At 45.0% G+C, this 19,761-nt stretch overlaps 2 protein-coding genes across 19 annotated transcripts in view; both read right to left on the bottom strand.

Annotated features, from left to right (window-relative positions):
* The window catches only part of LOC147618948 (uncharacterized), a 222,548-nt gene that overhangs the window by 47,156 nt on the left and 155,631 nt on the right, over nucleotides 1–19,761 (bottom strand). For 11 of the 18 annotated variants that reach the window (XM_086774131.1, XM_086774128.1, XM_086774125.1 and 8 more), the window contains one exon: nucleotides 16,047–16,225. The exons of the other annotated variants lie outside the window; for them this stretch is intronic. In XM_086774131.1, coding sequence (XP_086630257.1) covers nucleotides 16,047–16,225 — 179 coding nt within the window. The remainder of the gene's footprint in view (nucleotides 1–16,046; nucleotides 16,226–19,761) is intronic. 18 annotated transcript variants of the gene reach the window in all.
* LOC147618949 (uncharacterized) lies at nucleotides 4,955–6,223 on the bottom strand. The gene has a single exon (XM_086774144.1). The coding sequence runs from the start codon at nucleotides 6,221–6,223 to the stop codon at nucleotides 5,042–5,044; it is 1,182 nt and encodes a 393-aa protein (XP_086630270.1). The 3' UTR covers nucleotides 4,955–5,041.

The following is a 19,761-nucleotide window of genomic DNA, read 5'->3' as shown; positions in this document are numbered from 1 at the left end:
CCAGCTCTCCCGATCTGCCATGCTGTAACAATGCCAACAATCTCCCAACTGGTGTCAATCCTCTGTCTGGGGGGTGTATAATCAAAGTGAGGGACATTTTGCAATAAACCATGCTGGGCAATACCTCTACGAATGGAAATAGCAGTCTGTACCACTACCCTCGTAAAAAAGCTGCAGACTGGACTGGGAGAGCCAAGCAACTGCCCCCCAAGTCACATGCTTCGCGCGGCCACTCAATTTGACCATAAGTTGGGCTATAGAGACCCAAATCTGTTCACATCCTCTCATTCGGGACCCTATTGGCAGCACAAGGCTCCTGATTGGTTGAGATCTCCACGTTGCTTGGTGTGAAATCTCCATTTTGTAAAATTTTTTCATACTTAATAGAAGTCTCCTTTCTAAATTTTTTTTAAAAAAATATTCTGCAATGCTGCATCCCCATAAACAATGTTGTATAGTCTCAGAATCTGCCGCACACTTAGGGCAGGTAGGTGCTACACCGAAAACCGATCTCCACTGATTGGTGGGAAGACCACCATGTAAAAATAACCAAAAGAAATGAAAGATCTGGCTCCTTCTGTATGAATGCCAAAGCCTATGCCAATATCTGCGTTCTATCACTGGAGAGATATCACAACTCTCCGAATGAGGCCTGAGTGTAGGGATCCTATGCATTTGTGGAGTGAGGAGAAGCCTGGCATTCCGGACCATGAAACTCAAAAAGGGAAGGCTTTTCAATGGATTGAAAGCATCAATCCACTCCCACTATCCTTGATCCCACTGAAGATATCTGATAGGACTACCACCATATAGCCACAAACACCAAGAGCCATGAGTCATTATCTGAGGAGAAGGGTCAATGAACCAATGCTTCCCCGAACGACCAACAATCCTCACTGGACTAAGCCTAGTATGTACGATGATCCCCTCCATGCTACATCTCCTCAATCTTTCTCCAATCATGATAGAGTAGATGATGCGATCTATACCTCCTTGCCCGGGTGAGCAATGACCTGCAAAGGTATGCCTATCCTCAAAAAGACTCCCAGCCAACTCGGATGACAGTCTCCATAAAAGGTCCCAGACAGCCACTCGTGTGGAATAGCTGCATCAATCTGATCAATACTTATGCGAGAGCCCCTATGATGTTTAATGGATGGAGCTCTATGATCTTCCGGAAGACTCTTAAAGGTCTTCCAAAGCAAGATCTGTGTATGCACATCTCTCCCATCCTGACCACTGCATGTAACGAGATGCACCAAGTGGCCGACCGGCCTCATCCCTGATGAACTCGTTCCACATAATAGGTTGTCGGTCAGTCTCATCCAAAGACCTATGAAGCCTTTGTTGCAAAAATGGTCTCATGCTTCTCCATGCTCTGACAATGGCTGCAATAAGAGGGAAAGATGGTGTCCTAATATCATTCTCTGTCAGTAAAAACCGTGTGTTAGGCAGTCAATCTCTCCCAACACGGGGTGTACATCTGAAAATCTGAGACAAGAAAAAATCCTTCCAAGTCTCAGTGCCTAGTAGGAAACCTCTGACCACAAGTTTGCAGAGCAACGCCCCTATATTTTTTTAATTTTTTTTTTCAAAAAGAGACTTCTATTAAGTATGAGAAAAACATACAACAATCACAAGTATAAGCCGGAAAAGAATAGAACCACGCATTGAGCATCCGGATCAATAATATTTAGTCCCCCCTCTCGTCTGGGCTGAAAAACTTTGAGCTAAGCTACCCTAGCACAAGTGTCTGTGGTGCCATCCAAACCCCCGACCAAAGGCAATTGCGGATCAATCTCCGTAATTGAACAATGCATGCACGAGAGAAGCACCAACAAGAGGCAATAAGCCAAGCCAAGGCAAGCAACACTTGATTAGCCACCAAAGCTCTAGAGGCTAAATCTAATGTCCTGGAGCTCCAATGAAGAAGCTTCTTCCGGATGCTCATAAGTACCAAAGAAAACTGCTGTGCAAGAGAAATATCAATCCCAACCTGGCATCCCAAATATCTACCAGTGCATCCTCTACTGATCCATGTAAAACCAAGCTCTACACCCTAATCAACTCTCGGTGAGTCACTAATCCAAAAACGAACAGATTTGTGCCAATTAATGAGTGCCCTACTCCCAAACAAAACTCTTCGAGTCACTAATCCAAAAACCAACAGATTTGTGCCAATTAATGAGTGTCCCTACTGCCAAACAAAACTCTTCCAGTGCTACCCGGAAGAAACATAAGCATATGTGTGACGCCTCCAAGAACATGGTTGTGTCATCAACTAACTCAAAGTTAACAAGCTCCTCTTGACTACGAAGAGGCAACCTCAATCCAAAAATACCAGCAATGGAGCGGAGGAAGATGCTTATGGCCTCTGTAACTATGATACATAATAATGGGACTCATGGGCAACCCTGCCGTACTGAGCGAGAAATCTGAAACCGCTCTCCTCTATCACCGCAAGCGAGCACACTACTATGGGCATCCCGATACATGCATGAAACTCCCTTCATCCATCTTTGAGAGAAATCCATATGGCTAAGAGTAGCCTAAAGGAAGTCCCAATCCACTCTATCATAGGCCTTCTTAAAATCCAAGAGCAGAATGGCTAAGGGCTGATTGCTCGCTTTGGCCCATTCCACGGCCTCCCAAAACGAGAAAATGTTATCAAAGTTGCTCCTTCCGTGTAAGAATCCATTCTGAGTATCATGAATGACATCCTGCAAAATTGGCTGCAATCTGGTGCTCATTGCCTTAGCAAGAATCTTATTGCAGTCCCAAGTAAGGTGATAGGTCTCCATTGGCCAATCAATGTCTTATCCCCACTCTTAGGGATAAGATAGAGAAGCCCCTTAGTGAGAGAAGAAGGCATAGAACGTGCATCCCACATCTCCTGGAGAGTCGATGTGATCTCAACCCCAATCTCATCCCAAAAAGTAATGAAAAAAATAGGGGAGATACCATCCTCCCCTGGACACTTACCATGAGGTAAAGCATGAAGAGCATGACGGAACTCTTGCATAGAAAAAGGGGCATCCAGAACCACACCCAAGGGGTGGTGGGAGAACGAGGGGCAACGAAAACAGAGGAGGGAGCAAGTTCAGCAGAAGGCGAAGCAGCAACGCAAGCACTCAGTTCAACTCTGCTTGTCAGTTATGGGACCCTAAAAAACCGATCTCAGAGTTGGTATTTTTGGCCTGACTCCGATGGAAATTATGTTCATGTCATTACGTCTGGAATTGAGCAAATACCAAGCGTTACCAAAGTACCTGTGACAAATGAGCAAATACCAAGAGTTGGGATATTTTTAGAGATAAAGTTTATGGAAGGACCCATCTCTTAGATTGGGACATGTGGCAAGAAAGTGGACCAAAGTGAGACAAGTGGCCTGACACTTGTTAGAAAGTGGATCAAAGTGAGACAAGTGGCCTCAACCTTGTCACTTCAGCTATTGTGTAGCTCTCCACTTGTCATCATAGCCTTCTCTTTCCATTTTTACTCATGGGAGCCCAAAATCTATAAATTGAAGCCCTATGTCTTCATTTGGAGGAGGCCCTCTTTCTGCACACTAGCCTCTACCACCGTTTTACAGGCTGCCATAATGATGGCTACTCTCTTTCTCTCTCTCTTGAAGGCTGCTCATGAAGTATACCAGTTGTTGGGGACTGTTTTGGAGGCTTCCATCACGAAGAAATATTGAGGGCAAGGGTATTTAATCATTGTATTATGATTTCCAACGCCCTTGTACTTGCTATACCAACCACTGTACTTGCTATACTAGCCATTGTACTTGTTGTACTAGCCACTGTACCTACTGTACCAACCATTGTACTTGCTGTACTGGCTGAATGGAGAGCTAAACCTGTTGTACCATCTCTTTTGCATGAAGATCCGTGGTTTTTGGGGACGAATCAGTATCCACATGGAGGTATATGGATTATATTGTTGGCTCAACATTTCTACAGCCTGTGTATTGGCTGAACTTTATGGTGGCCTCGTGTTGGCTATGTTATGGCATTTGTAGATGGGTAATTCGGCATCTCCCTTGGGGAGAGTAAGGCCCTCAAAGCTTGTACATGATATTTTCTCCTTGGTTAATAAAATACTCCAAGGGGGGGGAGGGGGGGTGTTCAGCCAATTGCAACCTCTATGTGGTCTCAGTTGTGCATATCTTTCTTTTACTATTATGTGGATTAAGTGGCATATGTTTAAGGCTATGGCCGATTTCAATGTTTAATCGCATTAATGGTCGAAGTGTTTTTGGGAAACACCCGGGCCCTCTTCGAAAGTTACAAGAGGGGTGGATAGGAAGGCACCAAATCCCATCTTAGTGCATACAGGAGCCTATACCACAGTGCCCCCTTGCAACAACAGGCCCATGGGAGTCACATTACATCAGGCACGCACACTTAAGAGAGCTAGATGCCCTCGTCCCGTCAGACCCTGACCACCCCAGCTCATTAGCCCCTGATTTCAGAGATCTTGGCCTGCGATCGAGCAACCTCATTCTCACAACAGACTATCGACATCTCTAGCCTTCTTGTATCATCCATGATGGACATCCTGGATGGGCCATTGCCTAAAATACACGGTTGATTGACTGTTGCTATTCAGCTCTCCCATATCCCATCACTTATTGTACCATATTCTTGGCATAGTAGGATCTAGAATTTTCATCTTGTATAATATCAAAGTCTGAGATCTTAGCTTTCAGTTTTCAGTTTTAGTTTACTCTTGCTTTTTCTTATTTCATCCCATGACGAGATTTCATGGACACTATACACATCATTTTGGTCTCATAGACCCTTTGGGTCTTTTGCAGACATTATAGGATGAAGACTGGGAGAGCATATGATCATGATGGATTGGTCGCTGAGCACTTTATTCATGCGAGAGACATGATGGCAAAGCTTCTAGCAGTGATGTTCAAACGTGCTATGTGTGAAGGCTTACCCGAGACTTGGAGTATGTCCACCATCGTGCCTATCTTCAAGTCAGGGGACCCTATGGAGCCACGGAATTATCGCACTATTATGATTGGTCACACACTAGCACGATTGTATGCATCCATTCTTGAGCAGCAGTTGAGTAGATGGGCAGAGAGAGAGGGCATTCGAGCAGAGGGACAGGCACGGTTCAGGAGAGGTTTCTCTACTCTTGACCACATCTTGACTCTACGGGCCATTATTGAGGAGGGCGATTCCATCTTTTGCATTGCGCGCACCATGCGCAAGTTAGCGCGGCAATACACTAGCCGCTCTAACTGTTGCGTGCTCAAGCGATTACGTAACTTCGTGTGTACAAGTGAGTAGGAAATCCAGTTCCTCTCACATGCACTTGAAGAGCAATCCTGAGCTAGGATTCTCAAAGCCACCTTTTGGAGGCTTGAGAGCGCATACCCAAATGTCTCCCACCAAAAGAGGGGCTTCACAAGGGATTCCCTCTTCCAACAGGTAGTAGATGCAAACGCGGCTCCTCCCCTTTGGTCATTGTAGCTTATGAGCTCCTCAAGGAACTTCCCATGGCGATTCTCCGGCAATGCTTTGGGCAAGTAAGCATCTCGGGCTTCAAGTAGCTCCACGTTGGTGAAGAGGGCGGGTGATTTGTAAGCCGGATGCAATAAAGCGGCAAGACCATGGATAGGTCTTCGCATCCACTTCCATCTCTTCTCCACAATGGCCAACATACCATCGCGCTTCTCCTCGTCGATGGAAGGAGAAACGCGTAACTCTGCTATGGCCTCTCTCATGAAGTGAACAAGAAGGCCCATGGTGGCTCCCTCCATGTCGGTCATCCGCAATACCCTATAGAAGGGCATGACCGCAATGACAATAGTGCGGACCGACTGCCAAAACTCCTCCTTTAGGCAAAGCCGTTGCATGGCTTTGGCATCCGCCGATTCTCGCTCATCCCACTCATTCCACATTATGGAGACCACTGTTTGGCGAAGGGAGGATTTCACATTGTGGAGGCGCTCCAAGAGGAGCCACATGTAGGCGAAGCGTGTAGATGAAGGCTTCTTCAATTCCAACTTGCTATGTTCGCGGAACATGGCAAGCACCTTCACCTTTGTGGTGAAGAAGGTGACAATAGAGATAGCTTCGGTCATTACTTCCTTCATCCACACTAACTTGCCCATATCCTCCATGAGCAAGTCAATGCAATGGGAGGCACAAGGCGTCCATACTATGGAGGGATAGTCCTCCTCGAGCAACTTCCCCATCCGCCGACGGCAATTTGAAGCGTTGTCGGTGATGACTTGCACCACGTTCTTCGATCCAACCTACATGTCACAAATGCACATGAATGGATGCAATGAGCGTATGCGGTATGAGACTTGAGTCATGACTCATGATATAGCCACATATGATCATATCACATATACTAAAGCCTAAACTTTAAAGACTTTAGTGCAATTTGAAAGTTGAAACTTACCTCCATGATGGCTTGCTTGATATGGCGATATATGAATGCACCCGATGTTTTCCTCCCCGCCTTTCCGGAATCCAGAGTATGTGCCAAGAGGGCAAGAGACAAGTATATTGATGATGCCTCTCTTCTTCCGGTCACTCCATCCGTCGGAGAGGATGCTACACCCATACTTGGACCATGCTGCCCGCACCGGATTGAGAGATCTATCGATTCTCTCCCTCTCATCCACAAGCCTCTTCGTGCGCATGTCATGATAGGAGACGCCGGTCCATCCTTTACATGGGCCCACATTTGCAATGGCTTTCACCATTGACTTCCATTGATCTACCTTGAGCACATGGAATGAGAGATTGCACTCAATAATGGTGCGTGCAATCTCTATATCCGCTAGCCATTGCTGTTCTCGGAGATGTGATAGAGAAGAGAACCCCCCAGTGGCTTGGGCTAGAGCGGCTTGCCTCATGGGAGACTCAAGCCTTTGTCTCTTTGAGGAGGCGGAGGTGGCACCGATGGAGGTGGTACCGATGGAGGCGGCGGGGGAGGATGTATCACAAGGCGGGGAAATGACCTCATCATCCGCCCTTGAGCTTCTACCACTATCATAGTGAGCACCCAATCCACCCTTGATCTTGTTGTAGATCTCATCGGATATAGCAAGGGGGACTTCGTTGCATGGCGCAACTTGCCCCCCCACCTTTCCAACATGTTGGAGAAGCCTAGTAACTCCACTTGTGTATTGTTTGCCACAATACTTACAAGTCCACCTATATGACTTGGACTTTCCATCGGCTTTCTCTACATGGATAGCATGCACATTGAAGGCTTCATTCTTCTCCCTTGTCATTGTAATAGAGAGAGAGAAGTTAGAAGATTCAAGAGATGGATAGGCTTGAGAGAGAGAGAGAGAGAGAGAGAGAGAGAGAGAGAGAGGCTTGAGAAAATAAAAGAGAGTGAGGCTTGAGTCTTGACTCTTGAGAGAGAGAGAGCCTAAAGGCTTGAGAGAGAGAGAGGCTTGAGAGAGGGCCTATGGGGGAGAGAGTGGCTTGAAAGTTGAGAGTTGAGAGAGAGAGAGAGAGAGAGAGGGGGGCTTGATGGTCACTTGAGCAAGACTCAAGAGAGGGGGAGGCTTGATGGTCACGACTCACTTGAGTAATGAGAGGCTAGAGCTTTGAGAGAAGCTTAGGGGGTGGGCATTTTATAAGCATGTAGCATGTCCAATGGGCCAAGCAAACACATGGGCCACAAAGCATGCCAAAAACGGCTAGCAAACGGCTAGCAACAACGGCTATAAAACGGCTACAAAACTGCGAAAGAAACGACGCAGGCGGCGGCGCAACGGCTACAAACAGGCATATGGTACCGTACGATATCGTACGAATTCGTACGGTATCGTACAGTACGAATCGTGCCGTACGAACAGGTTCGTACGCGTACGAGAAACAACTATGCACCCTGGTATGCATAATGGTATGTTTGGAAACATGGCTGGAATGTGTGGCATGCCAGGTGTGGGAATTGGTAGTGTTGACCCTATGATGGGCATGAATGCTGGGGGTAGCAATCTTGTGAAGCCACTTCCTTACGATAATCTAACGCCTATGGGTAAGGCGAAGGATTATAAGGAAGGGGGAGCTGCTGTGAAATTTGATACATTCAGTGGAGCCAAAGATAAGTTAAAAGCACTTACCTTTTTACAGCAGTTTGATGCTGCTTTTTCTGGTGGTAATTACATGGAGTCCTCTAAGGTGAGAAAAGCTGCGACTTTTCTCAAAGGCAATGCATTGCAGTGGTGGTCTACTCTTCTTCTACAGGGCCTAGCACCATCTACTTGGGTACAATTTAAACAGGTGTTCTCTTCCGTATGGCTCACATCTACTTTTGAGGTGGATGTAATGACAGCATGGCACAAGTTGGATGCATCAAAATGTGAAAATCTGGAAGATTATAACAAGAAGTTTTGGGAAGCTTTACTCCCAGTTACTTCTTACCGTGCAGTGCCTTTGTCTGAGCAGGTAGAGAAATATTGTTGTGGGCTGTCCAAGGAAGTGCGTGACTATTGCATCAAGACTCGTGTAACAAACATGTCACAGATGATAGAGAATGCTATGACAGCTAATGCGTTACTCACTGGAGTCTCATCTGGATTTAAAGGCAGTAAGAACTCGAGTAAGAAATCTGAAAAGTATGGGCATGCTTCGCGTGATGCAAAAGAGTCTACAAAGACGCGGTATAAGAAGTTGCCAATGCCCAAGAGAACTCCTGAGGAGAGACAGGCTTTGAGGGATGCTCGAAAATGTTTTTACTGTACAGAAGAGGGACACATGTCTTCTAATTGTCCCAAGAGAAAGTCCCAAAAGGACTCTGAAACCAAAGGAGAGCCCAAGTCAAAGAAACCAAAACCTTCTGCAGGGTTAGTTCCTGATCTTGTCGGAGAACAGCCAGGTGGTGAAGAGACTGAGTTGTGCAGGGCATGGGGCAAAGTGAGAGATCAAAATGCCTTGATATTCTTTGACACAGGTGCTAGAGCCAACTTTATTTCACCGGATTTGGCTGGCCGATTGGGGATTCGTGCAGAGGAGTTGGGGCCTTTATATGAGGCTAACATGGCTTGTCCTAGGTATGCAGAACCCGTCACTCCTATTATTGGGAAGCTCAGGCTTCATTTGCAGGGTTATGTGGACAGCGAAGAGTTTTTCATCATGCCACTTGATGGATATGATGTTTTGTTGGGAATGCCATGGTGCCACAGGGTTGCCCCTCGCCCCTTTACTGTACCTCATTGTAGCTGAGGCTATGAAAAGGTTTCTTCGGGCCGTCCCTGGTGTTGTGGGTCTCAGGCTGCCTTTATGCACGGAGGAAGAAGAACATGTTTTGGATGTAAAACTTAAAGGGAAATCTGTTCCTATTGTATCAGCTTCGGCAATTTCATCAGTAATGAAAAAACATCTTTCTTGATTTATGTAAAGGATGCAAAAGATGATGAGTCTAAGTCTAATTTGTCTATGTTAGATAAGGACAGGACTGATTTCTTATGTGGGTTCCAAGATTGTTTTTCCGAGTCATTGCCAGGGGAACTTACTCTGGAGAGGCCAGAAGATCATGCCATTGATCTAATTCCTGGTAGTACTCCACCAAATAGACCGCCGTACCGTGTTAGTGCAGCCCAACAAGAAGAAATTATGAGTCAGGTCCAGGAGCTGTTGAATAAAGGGTTGATACAGCCTAGCTCATCACCCTTTTACTCACCTGTACTCTTAGTGCAAAAGAAGGATGGTTCTTGGTGTATGTGTATTGATTACAGGGCGCTGAACAAGAATACCATCAAGAATCGATTCCCCATTCCGAGGATCGATGACATTTTGGACCGCTTACAGGGCTCCACAGTCTTTAGTCGGATTGACTTGAAAAGCGGGTATCATCAGATACGTATTAGACCCGAGGATGTGCATAAGACTAACATTTCGAACCACGTTTGGGTTGTATGAGTTTTTGGTTATGCCCTTTGGTTTGACAAATGCACCTGCCACATTTAATAGAATGATGGACAAGATTTTCCGGCCTCAAAGAACGTTTGTGGACACATTCTTTGATGATATGATTGTGCATTCACAAACTGAGGAGGAGCATAGAAGGCATTTGGCCATTGTGTTTGCAGAACTCCGGAACCATAGGCTGGTTATTAATGGCAAGAAGAGTGAGTTTTTCTTGCAAGAGATACATTTCTTGGGGCATATTGTGTCTAAGCATGGAGTCCGTATGGATCCATCGAAGGTGGAAGCAATTCTTAATTGGCCAGATTTGAAGACCGTGCATGATGTACGCAGCTTTTTGGGATTGTGTTCCTATTACAGGCGGTACATACAGTATTTTGCTGAAATTGCTTCGCCCCTTCATGCCTTAACAAAGAAGGCAACTCCGTTTAGATGGGCTGATCAAGAAATTACAGCCTTTAAAAAGCTTAAAGAAAAGCTTACTTCGGATCCAGTATTGGTATTACGGGACCTCCGAAAGGCTTTTGTTGTCCAATGTGATGCATGTGGAAACAACATTGGGGCAGTTCTCATGCAGCAAGGACATGTGATAGCCTATGAGAGTAGAATATTGCAGGATGCCGAGAAGCATTTACAGGTTTATAAGAAAGAGATGTTGGCTGTAATTCATGCTCTTTCTACATGGAAACACTATTTGCTTGGGGCTGATTTCACTGTGCAGACAGATCATCAGACCTTGCGTTATTTCCTCACGCAAACTAAGCTTTCAGAGAAGCATATGCGATGGGCAAACTTTTTGTCTATGTTTCACTTCCAGATTGTGCATGTGTAAGGCAAAAAGAATGTTGTGGCACATGCTTTGTCACGCAAGCCACAGGTCTCAGCAGCAATGGAACAGCACAAGTGTGGGCATGGTGGTTGCAGAGCAAAATAAATATTAAATGATTCATATTTGGGGTGCCCGGACAAAGGAAATGATGTGTGGACATCCTCAAGTGTGAAGGGGGACCAAGAACATTAACATTTTTAATGTTCTAACCTTGGGGTGGCCCCTAGGCCTTAGTGGCCCTAGGAAACTTTAATAAATATTAGAGTAAGGCCCTAGGATATTTTTGGAGAGAGAGAACTCCACTTTTGGAGTTACACGTTTCTCTCTCTCTCTCTCTCTCTCTCTCTCTCTCTCTCTCTCTCTCTCTCTCTCTCTCGCTTTTGGGGAAGCGTGCAAGCTTCATACGTAGAGAAGAGAAGAAAAGAACTGTCGACTAGCTGCGTTGAGCTGTGTGGGGGCTGCTGTTTTCTGTACAGAACAGGCCGTACAGATCTTGCGGGTACAGGCCACGTGGTTGCTGTACGACTGCAGGTTCAGGTTGCATGCGTACGGATTAGTACATGCGGTGCTGGCAGGTTCAGACTGCAAACGGCTGTTGTGCAGGTGGGTACTATACGTGCTGTAGGTTCAGGCGGCGCTGACAGAAACTGAAGGCGGGTGCTGTACGTGCTGCAGGTTTTGGCGACAGCTGTGCTGCTGGTACAGGCGCAGCTGACAAGACAGCGCAGATACCTGTACGGACAGGTACAGGCTGACACAGACAACGCAGACCTAGACGGACAGGTGTAGGCTGTCAAGGACTGTTCTGTCCAGCAGGTACAGGTGGCAGTAGCTGTAGGCGTAGAGACTGTACGGACAGTTTTGCAGGCAGTACTTTATCAGAGCTTAGTTGGTGCGTTAGTCAAGTGGTTGCAGGGAGGAAAGTACAGACAGTTTCTTGCAAGTACAAACTGGTACGATTGGCCTCACGAGTGCAGAACCACGCACTGATTTGGTAAGCTCTGAACTTGTCCATCTTTCTTTCTTTCCATTGGCTTATGTCTGTTGCAGAGTTGTGTTATCTGGCCCCTTGTGAGAGGAGGGGTATGGCAGATTGAAAGGGTGGAAACAGAGATTGGACAGTGGATGTATATGTGAACTGAATTGTGGAACCATGTACTTGGGATATGCCAGATGTGTGCTCAAGGCTGCCCTGCTGAATGGTCTTGGCTGATCAGAGGGAAACACAGAGTGTTGCTTTTGTGGGACACAGATCTGTGTGTGAATCCTCTGTGCTAAGAGGTCTTGTGGGCTGCCAGATTTGACATACAGGTGTATTCTCCTGGCTGGTTTTGTTGTACTCAGCTTTACATCACTTTGAATTTGAATAAAGAAATACCGAAAGGGGCGCCAAGCTTTGGGGCCAACAGATGTCGTGGCGGTAACAGCTGGCGGCAGCAACACATGCAGTAGTAGTGGTGGTGGCACCACATCTGGCGGCAGTAGCAACAAGCACCTGGCGGCGGCGGCGGTGGCAGCTCTGCACCCAGCGGCGGCGCATGTACCCGGCCACGGCAGCGCATGTACCCGGCAACAGCGGCACCCGGCGGCAGCGGCTCTGTACATAGCGGCAGCAGCTCTGTACATGGTGGCAGTACTTGGCAGCGACTGTACCCGGCGGCCCCATGCGCAAACGTGCCCATGCATAATTCATCCGGCCACACCCACCAGCGATCACCCACGGCTTCACCACCACCACCCCTCCTTCGAATCTCCGCCACCTTCCCTTATATGAAGAAAGGATGCGTTTTTCATAAAAACGCCAAAAAGCAAAGTATTAAAAACGCATGCTTTTCAAATAATAATATTATTTTTATTTTATTTTATTATTATTTTTATCATCAAAGGTTTTAAAAACCTTATAACTTTTAAAGTTCCTTTTTGTCCCCTTTCACACTTGGGCTAGCCTCCAACATGGGTTTCCTTTTCACATCTAACCGATGCATGTCCACACTGTGCGTCCTGTGCCCGTGCCCGTGCTCACCTGCTCGTTGTCCAGAGGGAAAAAAACAGGCTTATAACACACACTCTCCCCGCGACTTCGCCATCCCACCACCCCCCTTTGAAGCCAACCATGCCTACCTCACTTTCACTCTTACCTGCACACCAGCTATCCCCCCACCATCAGCCCCCATCTCACATTACACCAAGGTCCATTTTGGTCATGAGCTTGACCCTGTTCACTCCGACCATATTTACTGCCACCTCCAAGATGTGGATCCTTGTGTGCCCCTACCTGCCCTCACATCACTACTTACCAACATTCTCCACACATCTGCCACCGCTTCTTTCATCTGCACGCGGCAGTCTGCCGCCACGCCACCCTATGGTTCTATGCCCCATAATTGTTGGTATGATGACAAATGCTGAGCCACACTATCATCTTAAACATGAGGTACGCATTGGGCAAATCATGAAGCGTGCAGTGCAACAGACTCCTTAACGCCTCACCCGATGCAAAAACAGAATTCTATGCACGGAAAGAAGATGAATTATACCCCGAACTGCAAAGAGGCTTGAAGGTCCCATTTGACATGGTTGGAGCATCATCGTCCTCTATGAGTCCGTCACCATGAGTGAGAGCCCCAAGAGGTATGTCACTGGAGATTTCCAGCACTATTGGGGTGAAACAGTCCATCACCATGAGTGAGAGCCCCAAGAGCTATGTCACTCGAGATTTCCAACACTATTGGGGTGAAACACTACACAACAGATTTGGGGTTTTGTAGCCCAACTTATGGGCAAATTCAGTGACAGTTGCTTGGCTCTCCCAGTCCGGTCCGCAGCTTTTTTATAAGGGCAGTGGTACAAATTTTGCTATTTTCATTCGTAGAGGTATTGCCCAGCATGGTTTATTGCAGGATGTCCCTCACTCTGATTATACACCTCGGATTGACACCAATTGGGAGATTGTTGCCAGTATTACAGCATGGCAGATCTGGAGAGCTATATGCACGGAGGCTATTGAGGGTGTCCATATTTTTGGGTCTCAGTGCATTAGTACTATAGCGGGTGATATCATCCATACTCTTATGGCTACTTGGGCTTGTACTCAGGGTCCTCTCGTTTTGCGCAAGCAAAGCGCGTGATATTTATGCGGGAGTGGGACCATGGCATCTTCTTTTCCTCTAGTCCCATAGGTCTTTCATGGCATCATGATGCTCCTTAGTGGTTGAAGTCACCTTACATATTGGGGTGATTCTATTCTTTTCCAGCTTATAGCTGTGATTGTTGTATGTATTTTTCATACTTAATAGAAGTCTCTTTCTGAGAAAAAAAAAAAAAAACAGGCCTACCCTCTATCACCCACTCTTTTGGCCTCTACATTGATGAAATCTCGAGCTTCATTGACAGATTAGGCAGGGCTGGTTTCACGTTGGCAGGCATACGGACCCCTCTACGACTCTATGCAGATGACATTGTCCTCCTTTCAGACTCACTCGAGGGGATTCAGAGTCGTTTGGATGCCTTGCAAGATTTTTGCACTGCAATACCTCCTTCTCATCAAGATTGAGCTTCACATATACAGGGCATCTTGTGGAGATCGTCTGATGCTATGTCTACCTTGGTGTCACTTCGAATGGCCCATGATTCACCATGGTTCGTGTAGCGCATGCCAGAGTGACTCGGGGATATGCAGCCTTGAGCTTAGCAACAGTGCTTCCATGCACATTTCCAAGAGCTCAAGACAAAGAGTTGGATTTTTGACACCCTCGTCACACCAACCTTGATGTATGGAGCATAATGGCCGGGCTAAGGACTGTGAGGACATCCGTGCAGAACACTTTGCAAACGGGCATACAAATGTTGGCTCCCATTCTTGGGAACTCTTAAACATGTTCCTGGGTAAAGGCTTTCCACCATCATCCCATCCATATACTGACCCAAATAATAACAGGACCACCATGATAGGCCACCAATGGCCAATATCTATGGGGCAGTATTCAGGGCTGAGATTACTTTTCTGGCAGAGAGAGGAGACAGAGCCACAGGCCAGTCAGGCTTCAAGAGGAACTACTTTACTTTGGAGCACATCTTTACTTTGGAGCACATCTTTACTTTCCAAGCCATCATTCAGGAGGCGAGGGCATGGAAGCAAAAGGTATAATTCTGTTTTCTGAATATTCAAACGGCTTTTGACTCTGCGCCTTGATCTCAAATTCTAGATCACCTACAGGAGTTTCAGTTCCATCAAACATGCTATGTTGGATGATGACCTTATATGAAGCCATGGCTAGCAAGTCCAGGACCAGAAGGGCTCTCAAGGGACATCAGTAGTACTATTGGGATCAAATAGGGCTGTCCGCTTTCTCCTACATTGTTTGGACTGTACATGATGAGATCTCATCATTTTTTGACAGGTTTGTGGGGACAGGCTCATGCTGGCTCAAGCAGTGGTGCCCATTTTGCTTTTTGCAGACGTGCCCATTTTGCACATTTACTCATTATTACATGCCACTGTAGCCAAGTGGTCCATAGAGCATGCATATAGGTGCTACTACATGTACAAATACCAATCCCTTCCGTACCACATTGGCACGCTCCCCCAAGGCCCATACTTTGCTTTAATCCAAAGCAGGAGGTATGGTAGCATAACCTTTCCAAAGCTTCCTCCCTTGGCTCAAATATTCAAAGGAGAACCTTGCCGAGAAAAGCAGCTAGACATAGGCCCTACATCAAAGGATAAATGACTTCCAAGCTTCTCTTGGGTCCATTTCTTTTGACCATAGTTGCCAAGAGATTCATAAACACGTTTCAAAAACGTTTTATAAGTTTCAAATCTTTACAATTGTAAAAGTGTCATACATACATGGGAGGGTAAAAGTCAAATGTAACCTTGGGATATGCAAAGATGTGCCCTTCTCTTCCATGATAATAGTTAGAAGATAAAAAAACCCTTAAGTATGCAAAACATTCATTATTCTTGCTTTATCATTACAAGATGAATTACCATTAAAGGTCAAACACAACTTACTTGACTTTCAGTTCTATAGAGTGAAGAAAAAAATGAGCACAAAACCAACAATTGACAAAGCGAATCTTCAACCCCATAGTTGAGAACCGCTAGTAGATGAAATTAAACATGCTACCATGGAACAAGTATGATTTTTTCCTCTTGAATAGTAAACCTCAATAACCATATACTGAACATCATAATTTTTAAAAGATTGTGTCATTGAAACACACAATGAAGAATTTATATTCTTCAAAAAAATTAGTTAGAAGTCATCAAACGTTGTGTTCTACAATCTTACCAACTTAGGTCACTTGACTTGTGGGCCATTCTTGTGTATTCTGATGCTTGTACGGAATCAACCACCTTCTTCCTGGTTCCTGGACTACTTACGTGAATCCCATCAAGTCTCAAGGACATGTTTGATATCTTGGACTTCAAAAATTGAATCTCTTCTCTAAGGTCCTTTGCAATTTTTGCCTAAAAGATCCCCAAAAAAAAGAAGCTCATCATAGAACTACCAACAAAAAGAAAATTTTGCACATACTACACTACCGTGAATTCTAGCGCACTGGCATGATTATGCTTACATGTTTTATTACCTATGTGTACATGTGTATATGATTTGGTACAAAAGAAGGATTGTTTTCTCTATATTTATTAACCTTTAGATTTAACATGCCTTGCTCTTTCTTTTTCTCAAAAAGAGACTTCTATTAGGTATGAAAAATATATAAAAGAGAGATTTTTTCATTTTTATTTTTTTCAAGAAAGAGACTTCTATTAAGTATGAAAAAGGCATACAACAATCACAGCTATAAGCCGGAAAAGAATAGAATCACCCCAATATGTAAGGTGATTTCAACCACTGAGGAGCATCATGATGCCATGAAAGACGTGTGGGACTAGTGGAAAAGAGAGATGTCAAACAACACAAGGAGGAAATCTCAACCAATTAGGTACCTTGTGCTGCCAACAAGCTCCTATATGAATTGGAGTGAAAAAGATGCCATAATCCCACTCTCTCACAGATTGGCCACACTTTCTCTCTGCCGCCCTCAAAGATCCCTTGATTCTAGCCCAAGTGGCCATGAGGGTGTGGATGATATCACTTCAAATCCTGTGAGTGCACTATGACTCAGCCTTACAAATGTGCCAAACTGCAGTACTAGGGACTCTCCGAATGTGTCCAGGACAAGATGCTTGGTCTAAGAGTAGGGACTCTCCGAATGTGTCCAGGACAAGATGCTTGGCGTTCCGCACAGTATAACTGAAGAAAGGCATGCTTTTTATCACGTTTGTAGCATCCATCCACACCCTCTTACTGGGGTCCCAATGCAAGTATGTGATAGGGCATCCACCATATAACTAAAGGCTCCAAACATCTATGATTATCCTTGGGGCGGGATCAATATAGAAATACTTTCTTGCTCTGCCAAAAACTCTCACAAGACACACCACCAAGCCCTGAATGATATCCTGCATGTCACATCTCTTCAGATACCATCCATCCTATACAAAGAAAAAGACTAGTGCATTATCCTCCCCGGAGTGGGGAGGCCCAAAGCCTATAAAGGTACCTTGTGCTGCCAAAAAGCTCCCATGAGTGGGAGTGAAAAAGATGCCATAATCCCTCTCCCATAAATTGTATGTACTTTCTCTTTGCAACCCTTAAAGATCCCTCGATTCCAGCCAAAGTGGCCATGACGGTGTGGAAGTGGCCATGAGGGTGTGGATTATCACTCCAAATCCAACAAATGCACTGTGACTCAGCCTTCCAAATGTGCCAAGCCATAGTACTCGCAATAATCTCCCCTAAACTAACAAACCTTTGTGTTGGGGGGGCTTACCCTGACTCTGTCCTGAAGATGGCAACGTCGATGCCTAGATCCTTGTTTTTCCCCTCATATACTTGAGTTGTGGGCCCAATTGTGTCAACTAAATGATAGCACCAAAAGAAATGTAAGCATCTTTCCTATCCTTCCAAGGAGAGGCGCTATCACAGTCCAAATCCTCAGTGCTTCCCTACACTCGCATAAGAAATGGTAGATTGTCTCTGAAGCTCATGCACATCTTGGGCATGTTGGGCTCACACTCACGATATCTCCACTGGTTTGTGGCGAGGCCACCACGTAGGAAAATCAAAACAAAGGAGGATATATGTGTCCTCCTATAAGAATGTCACAACCTCCTCCATAAAGTCCTCTGAATGTCAGGTGTGATACCATAAGCCTCCCAATCAGGTCTAAGAGTAGGGACTCTCTCAATGTGTCCCATGACAAGATGCTTGGCATTCCATAGAATATAACTAAAGAAAGGCATGCTTTTCATCGGCGGGTTCGTGGCATCCCTCCACACCCACTCACCGGGGTCCCAATGCAAATACGTCATGCAGTATCGGCCATAAACCAAAGGCTCCAAGCATATGCGATTATCCCTAAGACAGGACCAATATAAAAGTGCTTTCCTTCTCTGCCAACAACTCTAACAGGACGCACCACTAGGTCCTCCATGATATCCGGCATGTCCAATCTCTTCAAATACCATCTATCGTGTACAAAGAAAAATATTGGTGCGTTATCATCGATATAAGTGTGAGTATGTATCAAACCTTAAAATAATATTTTAAGGAGTCATTTTGAATTATAACTAGTGATTCCTAGGAAGTACTTAAATACGACAAGGTTAAAAACGATATAATAAACCTTCCAGGAAATGTCAAAGCCAATGAAGGTAAGAAGTGAATTGCTTCAGATTATATGTTCGAGAATGGACTTCAAAAAGTACCTTGTGAAATGAAAAATTCTCCGGAAGAAAATTCCCACCTCGGGAAAAGAAGTAGAGATAAAAAAGGATTACCCTCGCCGAGATGAGGGCATCTCGATCTTTCAAGTGGGGAAGGATGTAAGATCCCTCCCTTATACCTCATCAGAATGTGACTAAACCCTCAATTTTGTTAAAAAAATCTAGAGAGAGAGAGAATTTCAATTTTAAAAAATTGTTTGAATAAAAAGTTGGTTTTTACTAGCAGACCGGAGTCAGATGCAATGAAACTACTCACTAAGAGGATTTTGGATTGAGCAGTTTCTGTGGGTAGTTCTTCTCTTGATTGTTTGAGAAGACTATACCACAGTTTATATGTACTCTTTTCTTATTATTAATAAAAATACATCTTCACTATAAAAAAAAAAGTTGGTTTTTGATCTTAGGAACTTGTAAGGGCAACTAAATCACTTATCGGATGCCAAACAAGTGAAATATTTAGAGATCAAGCCTATAACAAATGTCTCTTACTAGGAGTAGACTTCCGAATTGGCCAGCTCAATTCATTTTCAGGTCATATAACCTATCAAAAATATTATTTATACCTCTTAAGAATTTTTGAAAAAGTCGATGTGAAAATCACTTCATCTAACCATCAAAATTTTAGAGAGAGAAAATAGTCTAGAGAGAGAAAGTTTCATGAGAAAAAGTGTCCATAACTTGTAGAGGTACACTTGTCCTAGAGAAAACTCCAAACCACGAGTGATGAAGCCCTCCCAAGGAGGTCCCTGTGATCTAGTGATTGGGTATGGTGGCATCAATATGCTCCTCCGACTAGTACCCCTTAGATACTACGTAAGCACCCCTCTCTTATCCGTGAGGCTTTTAAGTCTCTTCCAATCCAACATGGTAATGGAGATAAAGGTAGCAAAACACACACAAATGCAATAAGCAAGGAGAGATAGAGAGAAGTACAACACTCAGAGTAGATTGACAAGAATGAGTGAAGAGCAAGTGTGGTGACATGATAACGTCACTCACACTCACTCATAAGAGTGTGTATACACGCTTGGAGAGGGGGGGGGGGGGGGGGGGGAGGGTAACGCTGAAGCAGGAAAAAAGTATCCTACAATATTATTAGCCTACGTCTACACATAACTACCATATCAATGGCTACAAATCCACTATAGTGATGATGTGAGCATGTACAAGGATCGTGTGGCTGATCAATCTCTGGTAATAAGCCCAAAGCT

This window comes from Cibotium barometz, chromosome 34 (assembly GCF_041138505.1).
Source record: "Cibotium barometz isolate CiBa-2024 chromosome 34, ASM4113850v1, whole genome shotgun sequence".
Taxonomy (NCBI): Eukaryota; Viridiplantae; Streptophyta; class Polypodiopsida; order Cyatheales; family Cibotiaceae; genus Cibotium; species Cibotium barometz.
Note: the sequence above shows the minus strand (reverse complement) of the source record. Positions and strands in the feature narration are given on the sequence as shown.